This window comes from Pinus tabuliformis, chromosome 2_2 (genome assembly GCF_031772625.1).
Source record: "Pinus tabuliformis cultivar Carrire ecotype Pingquan chromosome 2_2, CPIR1, whole genome shotgun sequence".
NCBI classification, from domain to species: Eukaryota; Viridiplantae; Streptophyta; class Pinopsida; order Pinales; family Pinaceae; genus Pinus; species Pinus tabuliformis.
Genome location: NC_142300.1, coordinates 420555101 through 420571748, shown reverse-complemented (window position 1 = coordinate 420571748; position 16648 = coordinate 420555101). Strand labels below are relative to the sequence as shown.

At 39.1% G+C, this 16648-nt stretch overlaps 1 protein-coding gene across 1 annotated transcript in view; it reads right to left on the bottom strand.

The window, feature by feature from the left end:
* Positions 1–16648, bottom strand: part of LOC149193056 (auxin response factor 4-like) — a 100984-nt gene that overhangs the window by 61328 nt on the left and 23008 nt on the right. Inside the window, exons 2-5 of the mRNA XM_089407190.1 lie at positions 16502–16644; positions 15706–15790; positions 15146–15236; positions 14834–14998 (exon numbers count right to left, since the gene is read on the bottom strand). Coding sequence (XP_089263316.1) covers positions 14834–14998; positions 15146–15236; positions 15706–15790; positions 16502–16644 — 484 coding nt within the window. The remainder of the gene's footprint in view (positions 1–14833; positions 14999–15145; positions 15237–15705; positions 15791–16501; positions 16645–16648) is intronic.

Below are 16648 nucleotides of genomic sequence, written 5' to 3'. Positions count from 1 at the left end.
CATGTAGTCAAAATGTTTTCATCATCATCTTGGGATTGAAAGGTAGCAATGTGAAGAGATAACCTAAAGTTCAAATTCGTACAATGGAGATCATTTTCCCAATGTTCCATGGGAACTATGACTAAGATCTAAACTGACTAGTATGAGAAAATACAGTTGATGATTGATAATATGGAAAGTGATGGTATGTACCCTATCTTAATGATAAGTTATGAAAGAGGATGGCTCCATGATGTTCAAAAAGGTCGAAGTTCACACATGATATGATGATAAAGGAGGAGCCCCTGTAGCTACTAGCATGATCTCCACAAAAGAACAAGTAGCTAATGTTGGACACATCTCCCTAGTTGAGAGGGAGCTTGGATATATTCCCTTTGTGTGTAGGGGAATGAGTATATCCTCCCTGGCTGAGAGGGAGTGATGATGGACATGGTTCTCTACTTCATGTGTCATGCACTAGGCCAGGACTAATAGTCGTAAGTCTAGTGAAGGCCATGGAGAGAGGATTGGGTTCGGAGGATTGGGTGAGCATATGAGACTGGTACTCCTTGAGGATTTGGAATTTAAGATAAGGAAGTGGTCTCATGGACCGACACTCTTTGAGGATTGGACAGGGTATCCAAGACAAGAGTGGTCGAAGAGGACTGATATTCTTTGAGGATTGGGAATCCAAGACAAGAATAGTCCTAGAAGGACATACCTTGTGAACATCTGGATGGGGTATGTGCCTTGAGAGGTAGTGTGGTATCCCACGTAAAGCCTCCCAGCATTGTGCTCTGATCTTATGGAGAGATAGAGCTTGTTAGTTAAGGCCTTGCTATGTGGACAATGTTGGTTATGATGATATGATGTTGATGCTTAAAGATGGCTTACCAATTCGACTCTTCTTATGAGTGTACCAGTTGGACAACTATGAATTACTCCCTAGTTATGAGAGAGTGTTGGAGAATGTAACTAGTTTCAGTGTTCATAATTGTCACTTGAATCAAATCATGATATAATTTTTATGTACTTATCAAAAGAAGAAAGAAAATGATGTAAAGATCAAAAGAAAAATTATGTTTGTGGAGAATGGATTTCATGCTAAAGTCATTTGTTACTAGGTCAAGCATTCATTTAATGCTTCTAAGGTTTACATGAGTCAAAGTGTCCTTGTCTTATTGTAAAAGACCCTTTTGGGAACTTGTATCAAAAAGAGAAAATTTATTCTGTGTTTTCAAAATGTCTAGAAGGCTCCCAAGACCAAGTCGGCCAACCTATGTGAAGTTGGCCTAGAGAGGACTAATGGAGCCTCTTGGAAAGGCTATTTAAAGGAGGAACTTCGACCACATTTGATACACATCTCCTATCCAATCTGCAATTCGAAAGGAGGTGAAAAGGCCTTAGAAGGCAAGGAAAATCCTAGCGAAGGAGTCTGAGAACTGCAGGAAAAGCAACAGAGCTTCTTTGGAGACCGAAAGGCTAATCTAACCTTAATTTGAAGAGATTTTTACTTCATTGTCCTTGGAGACTTTGTTTTGTCTTGGAGAAGACTTCTTTGGTTGTTGGCTTGGTTCTTGGTGGATGTCATGTTTTGGTCTTGAGTCTTGGAAGTCTCATTTGAATTGATTTTATAAGAAGAGAAGTTCTTTCTAGGTTTTCCCCTTGGAGGGGTTTTGCCCTAGCTTGGAGCCTATATTTGGTGTTCTATTGTCTTCTGTTATCTTCATGTTTTATGGTAATTGCTTGATGAAAGGAGAAATTATAATAATTAAAATGCTAATAGTCTCACAAGTAATTACCATGTTATGGAAATTTGACAATAAGTTAAAAATCTTCCAATTTCCAACATGGAATCAGAGCTTTGGTTGAACAAGGAGGTCTGAAGATCAACAATCGTTGGCTCAAAAACATATTTGTATACTTTGGACAGGCTCATCAAAATGGCTCACTCTCCTCTTCAAGAGATCGATATATATATTCTATGATCCACCTATTATTAAAAAAGAACTCATCTCTGTGGAAACCCTAGAAAATTTGTTCACTAGTGACGATTGTTTGTGAAATTAACATCATGGAATTCGCAGAGGTCTCAAATATATCTTTGTTTATTCACGATGGTTAGCATCCTATGATTCGCTTCATTTATTGTGGTTACAGTGACAATTCTCAGTGGTTTGATCATTAACTTGAAGCTCACAAACCTATGATTATATCTTTGTGGAAAAGGTCACATTTCGGTAAAGATACAAAGGTTTGTGGCATGTATACAGTGACATGCTCCTAGATCAATGACTAAACTGTGGAAAGTTTGACTTACATATACCATTGGAACTCGAATTAACCCTATTGAGAAATGATTTTTGTGGAGTTGGCTTCTATATAATGATATTGCTCACTACAGTATTCATTGTGACTTTTTCTTGCATAGCTCTCACAGAAATGGCTCATATAGTGATGACTCGTTCATGATTTCAAAGGTTGTAACACGGATTAGTTAGCAGAGGAAAACATACACTACAATACTATGATTTGACAATTCGATACAATGGCTCAGATTTGTATCACTGCAATGTTGTTTACAGTGCCATCATGGGACTGACAGGACTCTATGGCACGAGGCTCGTATAAATAATGGCTTAGAGTTACATGACATGGTTTAGATCTCGTTGGATTGATGGTAAGAGATAATCGTGAGATGTTGTTGCCAATTACAACTATATATTGGCAAAAGTATATATATATAGGTAATATATATATAGCAACAGCATAAAGCCAACCTATGTATGATCTGATGATTAATAAATGACTTGACAACATACACGGAAAAGCATATGTGAACCTTTGTTGGAGGAGTGAGTCATCGAATCCTTGCAAGCATGAAGTATGTGCACTTTGTTTTATATTACAAGATTATAATAAAAGGGTCTGAATAGTCTTTAGGGTTTTTCAAGCATATTTTGTATGATAGAAATCTAGGGATTGTAAATCTTATTCTTTTGGTATCTAGGGTTTGTAAACCCTTGATAGGATTTGGATTAGGAATCCCTAGAAAACGGTGAAAAACCCTAATCCTATTTTTAGTTATTCCCTCTATAAATAAAATCATCTAGGGTTTGCAAATAATCTAGGATACATGGTAGACCCTAACAAGGGTGGAATTAGATAAAATCTAGGATTTGACATCAAAACCCTAGGGCTGATATTTTCGTTGAAAATAAAAACCTTATCAAGGATAAGGTCAAGGAATTTAGGGTTTGTAATTAAGAACCCTAGGGCTTCAACCTCTAAGACATCATGGAAACCCTAAATTTGACATCATGCTCTTGTATTTGTATATTGCGCTTGGTTGTACTTGTTGAAAATTGCAAGTACATAAAGGAAGCAAGATAAGAAGGATGAAAAACAAATCAAAGCAATGATGAGCATGATGGAAGGAGTGAACTGTAAGGACCCTACATAAAGGAAGCAAGATAAGAAGGATAAAAGAACAAATCAAAGCAATGATGAGCATGATGTAAGGAGGGAACTCTAAAGACCCTAAAGGAATTAATGCTAACAAGTTAATTAATGATTAAAAGAGTAAGTATACAGTGTTGCTTTTTCTAGGAGAGTCGTGTTTTGTAAAAAGCATGGCATCATAAATAGAAGCACTTGATAGTAGAAAGATTAGAATCTAATTGTTTAATTTGCTTTGGGAAAGATCATCTAGTTTAAGTGAATAAGAAGAACAAGACAATATTGCACATTGTTGTTCATCCTAGCTTTTTCTAACATCATGTTGGAGGTAGTCATTTTGCAAAGAAGGGTCATCAAAATCCTATAAGAATCATCATTATGGAAGATTCTTGAAGTAGCATTATTACTGCTATATATTCCATCTAGTTGGAAATAATATTTCTAAAGAATGAAGGAAATGCTAATGGTCAAAGGCATAATAAAAATCTTTCTTTTTTTTCTTTTTTCTTTTGGAAGAAGAAACTTATCTTTGGCAGGTATAAGAAGCAAGTTCAAGATGGCTAGAAGATTACATGAAAGCAAAGGTATGCATATTTGAAGTTATTCTTCCCTAGAGCATGGTTCATATCTACAGGGATCATGAAGGAAGAATTGATTATGAATGTGCTTGGTAAGTCTTCCATGTGGCTGCATGATGCTCAAAAAGAAGTTTGTCATCCTTTGAAATGTATGGAGATCAAGACTCTCTCACAAAATTGCATGATCAACATCAAGTATAGTCTCCAAAAGAAAGAAAGGGAGTTAATAATGACAACTCCTAGGAAGATATTGTAACTTGGTAATCAAGTTCGATCCATGGGCACTCTGATTAAAATGAATGCATGAAGAAAGATTCATGTGGAGATGGATCATGCGAAAGGATGTTGATCTCGAAGAACTCAAGAAAGTTGATGCTTTGATGAGAAGGCCATCATAATAAGGTAAGTCTGATGTTAATATTTTTGTTATTGGTTATCTAATTAACATATTGTTTTGCTACCTGGAAAGATATTGCAAGAATACATGATGATAGTTGAGGCAAGTTCAACTGTATGGATTGAATGTATGATTTTGGCAATCATGTAGTCAAGATGTTTTCATCGTCATCTTGGGATTGAAAGGTAGCAGTGTGAAAAGATAACCTGAAGTTCAAGTTCGTACAATGAAGATCACTTTCCCAATGTTGCATAGGAACTATGACTAAGCTCTACACTGACTAGTATGAGAAGAAACAACTGATGATTGATGATATGGAAAGTGATGGTATGTACCTTGTCTTAATGATAAGTTGTGAAAGAGGATGGCTCCATGATGTTCAAAAAGGTCGAAGTTCACACATGATATGATGATAAAATATGAGCCCCTGTAGCTACTACCATGATCTCCATGAAAGAACAAGTAGTTGAGGTTGGACACATCTCCCTAGTTGAGAGGGAGCTTGGATATATTCCCTTTGTGTGTATGGGAATGAGTATATCCTCTCTCCCTAAGAGGGAGTAATGATGGACATAGTTCTCTACCTCATGTGTCATGCACTAGGCCAGGACTAATAGTCGTAAGTCTAGTGAAGGCCATGGAGAGAGAATTGGGTCCGGTGGATTGGGTGAGCATTTGAGATTGGTACTCCTTGAAGATTTGGAATCCAAGATAGGGAAGTGGTCTCGTGCACCGACACTCTTTGAAGATTGGATAGGGTATCCAAGACAAGAGTGGTCAAAGAGGACCAATATTCTTTGAGGATTAGGAATCCAAGACAAGAATAGTCCTAGAAGACATACCTTGTGAACATCTGGATGGGGCATGTGCCTTGAGAGGTGGTGTGGTGTCCCACGTAAAGCCTCCCAGCATTGTGCTCTGATCTTATGGAGAGATAGAGCTTGTCAATCAAGGCCTTGCTATGTGGACAATGTCGGTTATGATGATATGATGTTGATGCTTAAAGATGGCTTACCAATCTGACTCTTCTTATGAGAACTTTTCAAAGTGAGTATTGTCCTTGTACCAGTTGGACAATTATGAATACCTCCCTAGTTAAGAGGGTGTGTTGGAAAACGTATCTAGTTTCAGACTTCATAATTGTCACTTGACTAATATCATGGTGTAATTTTTACGTACTTATCAAAAGAAGAAAGAAAATGATGTAAAGATCAAAAGAAAAATTATTTTTGTAAAGCATGGGTTTCATCTTCAAGTCATTTGTTACGAGGTCAAGAATTCATTTAATGCTTATAGGGTTTACTTGAGTCAAAGAGTCCTTGTCTTATTGTAAAAGACCCTTTCAGGCACTTGTATCAAAAAGAGAAAAATTATTTTGTATTTTCGAAATGTCTAGAAGACTCCCAAGACCAAGTCGGCCACCCTATGTCAAGTTGGCCTAGAGAAGACTAATGGAGGTTGGAAAGGCTATTTAAAGGAGGAACTTCGACCACATTTGATACACATCTCAAATCCAATTTGCAATTGAATAGGAGAAGGCCTTGGAAGGTAAGGAAAACCCTGACAAAGGAGTCTGAGAGCTACAAGAAGAGTAGCAAAGCTTCTTTGGAGATCGAAAGGCTAATCTAGCCATGATTTGAAGATATTTTTGCTTCGCTATCCTTGGAGACTTTGTTTTGTCTTGGAGAAGACTTGTTTGGTTGCTGGCTTAGTTCTTGGCAGAGGGATTTTGCCCTGGCTTGGAGCCTATATCTGATGTTCTATTGTCTTCTGTTATCTTCATGTTTTATGGTAAATGCTTGATGAAAGAAGAAATTATAATAATAAAATCGTTGATAGTCTCACAAGTAATTATCACGTTATGGAAATTTATAGTTAAGTTAAAAATCTCCCAATTTCCAACACTAGTAACCCAAAAAATTTTGTCCCCCTACAACAGTTGCCCCAGAAACTACGAATCACAGAAAGAAAGACTCCTTCACATGTGCCAGTTGCTAGGGAGAGAGGAGAGAGAAAGTTTGGCCTTCTTCTCCGTCCTTCTTTTTCCTTCTTGTCCTTCACTCACTTGCCCAAAAACTGTCTTGAGAGAGGAATGTGAATTGCCCAAATGAGGAGCTCGAGCTGCCTTTATATAGTGGTCTGTCTAGGGTGAATGGACGTGTCTCTTAGCTAGGGCTGACTTGACTTAGAGGGAAGCCGAGTTATCACTTTTGGAGCCAAAAATTTCATTTCAAAAATTCAAATTTACATCTTTTAAAAGTCGCAATGGGACTTTGACTCAAAATATTTTTTTTCCTATAACTCAATTATTTATAAATATGCTTTACAATGATAAATATCATTACATCGAGTGTGGTAAAATCGGATCGGGATTAGGCGAGCGAAAGCGAACTTCTAGGGTTTCTGCGAGTTGCAGATGGCACTCCTCATGGAGGGTAGCATAGGAAGGAGAGCATCTCCCTCCTTCAAAGAGGCTATGGCTAGTAGAGGTAAGAAACCTCTAGAAAATTCTAAAGGGGCTTCGGAGGAAGGGAAAATAACTATGGAAGGGGAGATAGCGGGAAACAATACCAAGAAAATCAATGGCACAAAGGACAAGGAGCTAGAAGACAAAAAACAGGGCACTAAAGACAAGAAACAAAAGGGACCCTGCAAACCCAAAGCTGAGATCACACCAAGAGTTGTTTTAAACGACCCTGCCCTGCAGGCACACAGGGATCACATGCGGACATATGCTATTATCTGTAAGTTCATGGGACTATGGCCCACCGAAAAAGCATTACAGACATGGATCAAATATCACTGGAAACCTAAAGGGAGCATAGACCTTCATCTGGGGTCAAAGGGTTTCTTCACTGTGGTGTTCACGAATATTGAAGATAAGGACAAAGTATTTGAAGGACCCTACTTCTATGAGGCAGCTGGACTCTATATGAGGCCATGGATGATGAATTTTGTCCCGGAACGTGAGACTTTCACCTCAGTATCGGTCTGGGTAAGACTTTATTCTTTACCTCTTGATTACTGGCAAAATGAATCGTTAACAACTATATGCAATAAATTAGGTCATTTTGTCAAAGCTTCTGAAGCTACAAGAAGAGGGAAATACACTTCATTTGCCAGGATATGTGTGGAAATGGATCTATTAGGAGCTCTACCAGATGAAGTGATCCTGGAAGTCTTTGATGAAGAATGGGTGCAAACAGTAGACTATGAGCATATCCCATTCAGATGCCACAAATGTCATGAACATGGACATCTATTTAGAGACTGTCCACTTGGGAAAGTAGTAAATAACAACAAGGCAAATACAGCGAAGGAAACGGATAGCTTCCAGAAAGTGGTCAAACGAGGAAAAGGAAGCAAAAGAGAACCAAAGCAACATCAAGATGAAGGGCTTAAGGTCAGTTAGAATAAGTTCCAAGTTCTAGAGGAAGATGAAGAAATCACAAAGGAAGATCAAGTTATTGTAGGAAAGCCTGGGGAAAAGAGAAAAGAAGAAGAATGTGACCAAAACCAGGAAACTGATTATCAGAAAGAAACCATGATGAGTGAAACGAAACTCGAGATGGATCAGGAGATGACCTAGAGCGAAATGGACCTGGAGGACCATGAGCTACAGGAGATACTTGATAAATAAAACCTAGATCTGGAAGGGTTCTTGATTCAGGGAACTACGGGAGGAGTGGATTTGGTACCTCAAGAGGCACTCAACAGGATACAACAATTGTTTTTATGGAAAACACAAACTAATGCATTAGGAAAAGGAAAAAATGTAGATAAGCAGGAAAACAGAGGAGTGAAGGCGATGAAAACTACTTCGGGACTAGCAACAAGAAACCTAGGTAAGAAAAGAGGCAAGAAAAAGCAGAATGAACTCTTGATGGAGTGTGGCAAGCTAATGATAGATTCAGGTAAGATGAAAGATCTTGCCAGCTACTCCTTCACAAATCTTTAATTATGAAGTTTACATCTTGGAATATAAGAGGTCTAGGGAGTAAGAGAAAGCAGAGAATTCTCAGTAATAGAATGAAACAAGAAAAGTCGGATATTATCTTTATCCAAGAAAAGAAATGTTCCATTCAAAAAATAAGACAAATCCATAGTAAATGGCTCAGTAGATTTGAGTTTCTAGAAGTTAAAGCAGAGGATACCGCGGGGGGAATTCTCACTCTTTGGAATCCTCAAAAAATGAATATAATAGATTCTGAGGCTACCAGGAATTATCTATCAGTCGTAATCCAACCTGTAGGAGACAGGCACCCCTATCTGGTCACAAATGTTTATGGCCCTCAAAGAATAGACAACAAACTCAAGTTTCTGGACTCAATGGTGGATCTCAGGGATAGACATGTAGGAATTCCTTGGATCATGGGAGGGGATTTCAATATGATCAAATCTCTTTCTGAGAAAAAAGGAGGAATAAGAATCCTAAGTAAAGACTCTTTGGAATTTCAAACCTTTATAGACAAGATGAACCTAATAGAAACAGAAACGAATACTGGCCTCTTTACTTGGAATAATAAAAGAGGTGGAGAGTCTCAAGTAGCCTCAAAGTTAGACAAATTCATGATCTCAGAGGATCTGATGCTAACAAATAAGGAAGTAATAGCGGAAGTTCTCCCCTTTGGAGGCTCAGATCACTCGCCGATTCAACTGGAGATCAAAGGTATGGACATTCTCAAAAACAGACCTTTCAGATTTGAAAACATCTGGCTCTCCCACCCAGATTTCTTCAACAATATTAAAAAATGGTGGACAGAAGATTTACAGATTCAGGGAACAAGAATGTTTCTTCTTCATAAAAGATTAAAGCATATCAAACTCAAACTAAAGGATTGGAACATAAATGATTTTGGCAATATTTTTGTGGAGAAAAAATCAGTTGAAAACAAAATGAAGGAACTCAACCAAGCTCTGATCAAGGATGGATTTGATAAAGACAAAAGCAATCAAGTGGATAAATATCATCAAAAATGGGACAATCTGTGCAAACAGGAGGAGGTTTTTTGGAGACAAAAATCTAGAGTTCAATGGCTAAAGGAAGGGGAGCGTAATACAAAAAAATTTCACAGATCCACCATGGCAAATAAAATGTATAACAGAATATCTTCAATTAAGAACAAAGAAGGGAATCTTCTCACCTCGCATGAGAATATTGAAGCTGTGTTAGTTCAGCACTTCCGAAGCATTACTCAGGAAAATAATTCGGATAGAGAATAGTCCATATGCGAGGTAACTAGAAATATACCAAAGATGGTATCCAGAGAGGACAACTTCAATCTAAATAGGCCAGTTTCTGAAAAGGAGGTAGATGATGTCCTCAAAGAAATGCAGAATGGAAAAACACCAGGCCCAGATGGTTTTAATGTGGATTTTTTCAAAGCATGCTGGAACATTGTTAAACAGGATATTTTGAATGTGGTGGAGGATTCCAGGGTGAACATAACCATTTTGAAAGTGTTGAATACCTCCTTTATCTCCCTTATCCCTAAGCAGGAAGATGCTCAAACTCCGGATAAGTTTAGACCCATAGCCCTTTGCAATGTGGTTTACAAGATAATATCCAAGGTAGTGGCAAATAGACTTAAGCCTTTGCTTCCTACCCTTGTTTCAGGGGAACAATCAGGCTATGTGGAAGGCAGAAAAATTTTAGATAACATCATTCAAGCTCATGAGGTGGTTCACTCGTTAAAAAGCAAAAGGCAGGCTGGAATGATCATGCAATTAGATATAGCCAAAGCTTATGATAAAGTAAATTGGACCTATATGAAAAGGGTACTTATTGCTTTTGGTTTTGATCATAATTGGGTCAGGTGGGTAATGGCCTTAGTTACCTCCTCCAGCTTCTCTATTTTGGTGAATGGCTCTCCCTCTGAGATTTTCAGTCCTTCCAGAGGCCTCAGACAGGGAGACCCACTCTCTCCATTTCTTTTCATTCTTATGATGGAAGGACTTGGTAGGTCCATCAAGCATGCTAAAGTTACAGGCAAGATTAAAGGCCTTCTACTTTCTGAGAATGGTCAGGCTCTAACTCATCAACAATTCGTAGATGATACAATGCTACAAGGAATCCCCACTGTCAAAGAAGCTACAGCTTATAAACAAATTCTGAACATCTTTGCCATGGCCACAGGTATGGAAGTTAACCTCTCCAAATCAAAAATCTTTTTCTTTAATACCAATATTGCGATCCAAAGGAATATTTCCAGAATTCTTGGCTTTCAAAGGGATGTCCTTCCCTCAAAATATTTGGGAATCCCTCTAACGGCTAAACCAATGCTCAAAAGCATTTGGGAACCCTTGATGAATAAGTTGCAGGATAAAGTCAGTAAATGGACCTTCAGATCTTTAAATCTTGCAAGCAGGTTGGTTCTCACTAAAGCTGTTCTGCAAGCCATCCCTATTTTTATGTTATCTGCCCTCCCAGCTCCGAAAGGAGTCCTTCAGCAACTCAAAAATATACAAAGAAACTTCCTTTGGGGTAAGGAGGAGAGGAAGAAGAAATGGGCTTTAGTTTCTTGGGAAAAAATTTGTAGACCCAAAAACCATGGAGGGCTTGGCCTGGACGATCAGGAATTACTCAGTAAGGTATTAGGGGCCAAACTTTGGTGGCGCTGGGTTCAGAATCCAAAGACTCAATGGGCAAATATCTGGAAAGAAAAATATGCAAGATCCTGGCAAACTTATGATCTCATAAGAATGTCAGGTAATATTAAGGGCTCATACATCTGGAACAAAGCTTGGGAAAATAGAAGATTAGTTCAAGACAATAGTTTCTGGGAAATCAGAGAAGCTCTCTTTTGGGAAGATAAGTGGCAACAGGAACCAATACTATTGAAAGAAAATTTCCTCGACCTTAAACATGAGACAGATTTACAAGGCTTAATTAAAGTAAAGGACTTCTGGGATAATACTCAGCCGATAGAGAAATGGAGAATCTGGGAGAATATTGATTACAGAAATAATATCCCCTTGAAAACTAAAGCAGAGGAGCTAAGGAAAATGGTGGAACAAAGGATGATCTTAGTTCTTGAGGGGCAAGACCAAATAAGATGGGGCAATAATAAAGAGGGCACCTTTAATCTCAAAGAAGCCAAAGGCATTCTCCTTGAGCTGACTCCCCAGGTTCTGAATAAAATCTGGCAGAAACTTTGGAGGCACCAGGGGTGGATGAAAATCAAACTCTTCATGTGGTTGGTTTACCACAGGAAAATCCTGACTTGGGACAATATTAGGAAGAGGGGTGTTCAGGGGCCTTCTAGGTGCCTACTCTGTGGGGAGCAAGAAGAAACAATGGAACATCTTCTTAACAATTGCATTTTCACCTCCTGGTTATGGGACATATTTTCCAATATCTTTCAACAATCTGACAGGGACAGAGGAAGTATTTTTAATACCCTCATTAGTTGGAGGGGAAATTTCTCAGATCATGAAATTCTCAACTCAGCATGGACCCTCACACCAAGCTTTATTATATGGAATGTTTGGAAGGAGAGGAACAAAAGAATATTCAAGGAGGAAAAAAATCCCCCAAATCTCCTGTTTGAGACTATTCTGAAACAACTTAAAGAGACAGTCAGTTCCACAGTTTGCATCCACCATAATAATCCTCCCTCAGATCGGGAAGGGAAAATTCTCAGACAGCTAGGGCTGCAGGGACTAACTCCTCAAGGTCTTAATAGAAAGGTTACAGCAAGGGATAGAGAGCAGGATTTCTGGCATCCTCCCCCAGAAGGATATTTAAAATTCAATATTGATGGAGCGTCTAAAGGAAACCCGGGAATTGCTGGGTATGGGGGAGTCCTTAGGGATGCCAAGGGCAGTATTATCTCCATTTTCCATTGTCACCTAGGTACAGCCACCAATAACATGGCTGAATTAATGGCTTTGGAGCAATGCCTGGATTTTCTAAGTCAGGATAATTGTTGCAATGTGATAGTAGAAGTCGATTCAGAGCTAGTAATTAACTCAGTGAAAAGAATTAATAGTGGAGCAGCGCCGGAGAAAGTCTCCAAACACTGGAAATTAATCAGGGTTTTCCAAAGAATTCAGGATCACCTACGAAACTTGCGCACTGTCAGATTCCAGCATGTTCGTAGAAAGGCCAACAAGCTGGCGGATCTTCTAGCCAATCAGGGGGTCAACAATACAGAAGTCAAGGTTTCAATGGGATGGCAGGAGTTGCGACTAAGCAGATTAAAAACTCTTTGTAGTGAACAAGAAGAGGAGGATATGAGAGTGTTCAGACACAGAGCCATGGAGGCAAGCTCTTAATTTCTTGGCCTTCGCATGTGTCATCAGCTTCAAGCTAACAGGTCCTTGAGGAGGGGACGAACACGGATGGTCGATAGATACCTTAGCAACAGTGAGACAGCCCGCATTGTTCTTCAGGGAATGCATGTTCAGGCTAGAAAGTTGAGCAGACGTCGAAGGAATCCATATTTCACCGGCAGCGGGAATCTTCGCCTTTTTGTGCCTCGGAGAGAAAAACCGCTTTCTTGGCGGTTTTTGGATGATCGCACCGATTTAAGGAGGAAAGTGGTTTTAGTGAATTTGCAGCGATCACATTCATCTGCCCACACGTGGCAGAGGGCGGATTTGGAAAACCACCCTCCATTGCACATTAATGTCTGGTTAACTTGGGCGATGCGATATTATGGTCAACTGTTGGATCCCGCTATTTGGATCAACGGTCATGATTGGTCGTGCAGGTTGGAGGAGCGGCACGTTAAACCTCGATCGGCTTTGCTGTACGATATCTTCCAGGACCGTTGGTTTAGGCGTCAGATTGTATGGTTCAGATCAAAGAGTCTCTCCTGGGGTCTGTTGGGCGGAAGAGCTCGCGGACTTCTAAGGGCGGGTTGTAAGGTCAGGTCTCCTGATTTTTGGGTCAAGATTAACGATTATCTTCCGGGCATGTTGTGCAGTGAGGACGGCTCTGGTGGATTTCGGGAGGATCATATGTGCGAAGTTTATTCCACAATTCGGACCCGAAATCAATTTAGTTGGGATTCTATTTTTTCATCAGGTCCGTTTTTGGAATCAAAGAATATGCCCTTCTCTGTCCCGATTTGATTCTCAATAGCTAGATCTTTCCAAACAGTTCGGGTGGTTGAGGCTTTGGCTAGGTTTTTTTGGAAGTTAGTGGGCCCTTGGCTTGGCTCCCAAGCCCTAAGTGGATTGTGAATGTTTAACCCTCAGGTCTCAATGGGTAGTTGTTATATATGTAACTTGTGTCTTTGTTTATAATGAAAAGAAGGTACGACTCTTGCTTTAGCAAAAAAAAAAGATAAATATCATTACATCAAGTCACCAAAAGTACATTATGAAGACCGACCATAGTTACAAATTCAACAAATAGAACCTGGAATATGGCCCACTGGATTTCCTACCCAAGAGAGATTCGGCCAAAGGAAATTTGGCCCCCATGAAATTAATTCAGCCTCTGCCTATGAATTTCGACCCCCTCACCTACACAGCCTACACACTAGAAGAATTTGGCCTCCCTTGCTCCACGCAGCATCTAGCTGTAAACTTGGCCTCACTCCACAAATTTGTCCTGCAACTCGGCTTCTCTCCAAATCTCGTCCACTCTCCTCAAACTCAGCCTCCACTAATTTAAGCTCATGCAAATCTGCTTGAATCTCTCCAAATGAATGTGTCTTCATCCTCTTCCTTAGGTTGCTTTTATACTTTCAAATTGGGCAAAATCTCCAACCCTCAATCTCCAAAGTGATAGAAGGCTAGGATTAAATCCTAAACCACTTAAATCAATGGCTAAGATTAGATCTAAGTCACTCAAATAATTAGTATTTATCCTTATAAATTTTCTCAATTAGCCAACATTAATCAATTAAATTAAATTTTGTGCTTTTCCTAAGTTAAACTTAGGAAGGAAATCAGATTAGTTGTTTATCTCAAACAACCACCTAAAGAGGACTTCTTCTCCTGCATGCAAGACACTAGCCTATGCAGAAGGCCTTCCAAAGCTACAAAATCAACACTACAGTCATGCACTAAATTCAGTGAATGTGATAACACCCAGCAACTAGTTGATAATTTTCCTGAATAGAATCAAAAGTATGTAGTTTAAGGTCTAAGAGGCAACTCAAATGCCAATTTACAGAACAACAAAGTAGCAACAAGTAGCAGACATGACCAAGCAAAAAGCTGGGAAAAGTAAAAACTTTTTAATTTCTTCGACGTTCAATTATAATATCAATGAGAAGCTCTATGGCAAGCAACGTATGGCAGGATTCCTGACCAAAATACTAATCTTGTATAAAGAACCATCCATTAACAATTCAAAACCAGGTCTCACTCGCTAATACCTAATTATTGCTGGGACTTCTTGGTCTAAAAGAAGGCATCCGTTACTCTTACTTTAAAAGAACCATGCTTGACTGGCATAACATACCTTGGATTGTAGAAAACATGAAACATGCTCTTTGTGGCAACAGCATTAGCTGCAGCAGCAAGCACACTGAGATGGGCATTCTGGTTAGAAAGAACTGAAGATAGAATACCACTTTTCTGTCTGGTAGCTCTGCGAATCCCTAATCTTAACTCTCCATTTTCACCCCTGCTCATAGAAACATAATTATTATGTAAATAAAGGAATGCAACTTGAACCAGTATTTCAAGGCAGCTAACATGAACTTCTGAACAGAAGTACTATTTTTTTTAAATGGAAAATAAACAGCAATCTTCTAAATGGCTGCTGGAATACCTCAAAAAGAGTACAGCATCCCCAGATACAAGACCTTTGTGACTGACAAAAACACTCCATCCAGTTGTAAGCAAGTGCCTTCTTGGTTGACCTGCAATAAATATCAAACTTCCAATTCTTCATTCCCATGAGTGACTGACAATTCAGGAATCCATAAGATGAGAACTTCCACAAATACATGTCGAAATAATCATTATGAACTCCAGCAAATAAATCTGTATCATATAGAATAGAAGCAAGCCACCTCAAAAGAAACTGGAGAGTTTCAATAATTGATTACTCCTCTCAAGATGATCATCACAAAAAGTCATGTTTTCCTTCCAGATATGAAAGATAAGCAGGCCACCTCAAAAGAAACTGTAGAGTTTCAATAATTGATTCATCCTCTCAAGATGATCATCACAAAAAGTCATGTTTTCCTTCCAGATATGAAAGATAGCTTCTGAAACACATAAGTGGTTGGCACTCCAGCCCAAATGTGCAACTGTTTAGCTACCTAATTGCAAATCTACTCCTACTTTGTGTCAAATGTGCCTCATAATAGAGGCTTACATACTCACCCCTGTAAATGTGCCGAAATTTCCATTCAACTCCATGCAAGTCCTTTGCCAGAAGCTCCTGTGAAGGCCGCTGTTGGGTATAGTCCTGCAGAAATTATGTGTGTAAGTTTGTGCAATACCAGTCTATGTTGACCAAAATGATAAACAGGAAATGATAATGGAACAAGAAATGGGGCTAGAGAATTTTGGGGGATAAGAAACAGGAAGCCGTCCCCTTCTCCAGCGTAAATTATGCATATAAAATCGTTTAATATAGTATCAAGACAAAAACGGGAACAAGAAGAGGAATAGGAATGGAACGAGAAATGGGTCACCTGATCATGTTTCTGGTAAAATAGATACCAATAGTTTAGAGCATTTACTAATGTTAAAGAATCAGAAGGCCGAGGATCATCCCACCTTTGCCAAAAGCACTCTCTGGCATCCGTGATCCAACTCTATCAACAACTCCAACTTTGGTCAAAATCCTAATTGGAGGCATTTTAATTTATTGGGCATCAAGGCAATAGACTGGCGCATTCCACAAAGCAAGCTCAAGTATTTTTGAAATGTAAGTTGGTCTGAGCCTATTTCCTGCTAATTTTATTTTTTTATTCCACGAAAGAGACGTTCAAAAGAACAGTGGCAAAGTAAAGCACAGCAATCTAGCTGGAGTAAATACAACGATTGACCTTTGGGCAAGAAGGGCTAGAGAGAGCACACAGATGAGTTTGACCAAATAAGTCCTCTAGTCGTTGAGTCCTCAAAGCAAAGACTGTTTTGCACTAAAAGAAGAATCTTTGGAGAAAGAACATACCAAGGGAGGAAAGCAATCTTCTGCAGCTCTTCGAGGAACTGAAAATCCACCATGTGTGCTGGTGTCTGAAGCTGTCAGTGTCTTACAGAACATATGTGGAGTCGGTTTGTTGAGCACATCTTCATCCTCTTCCTCTTTGTCTCCTAC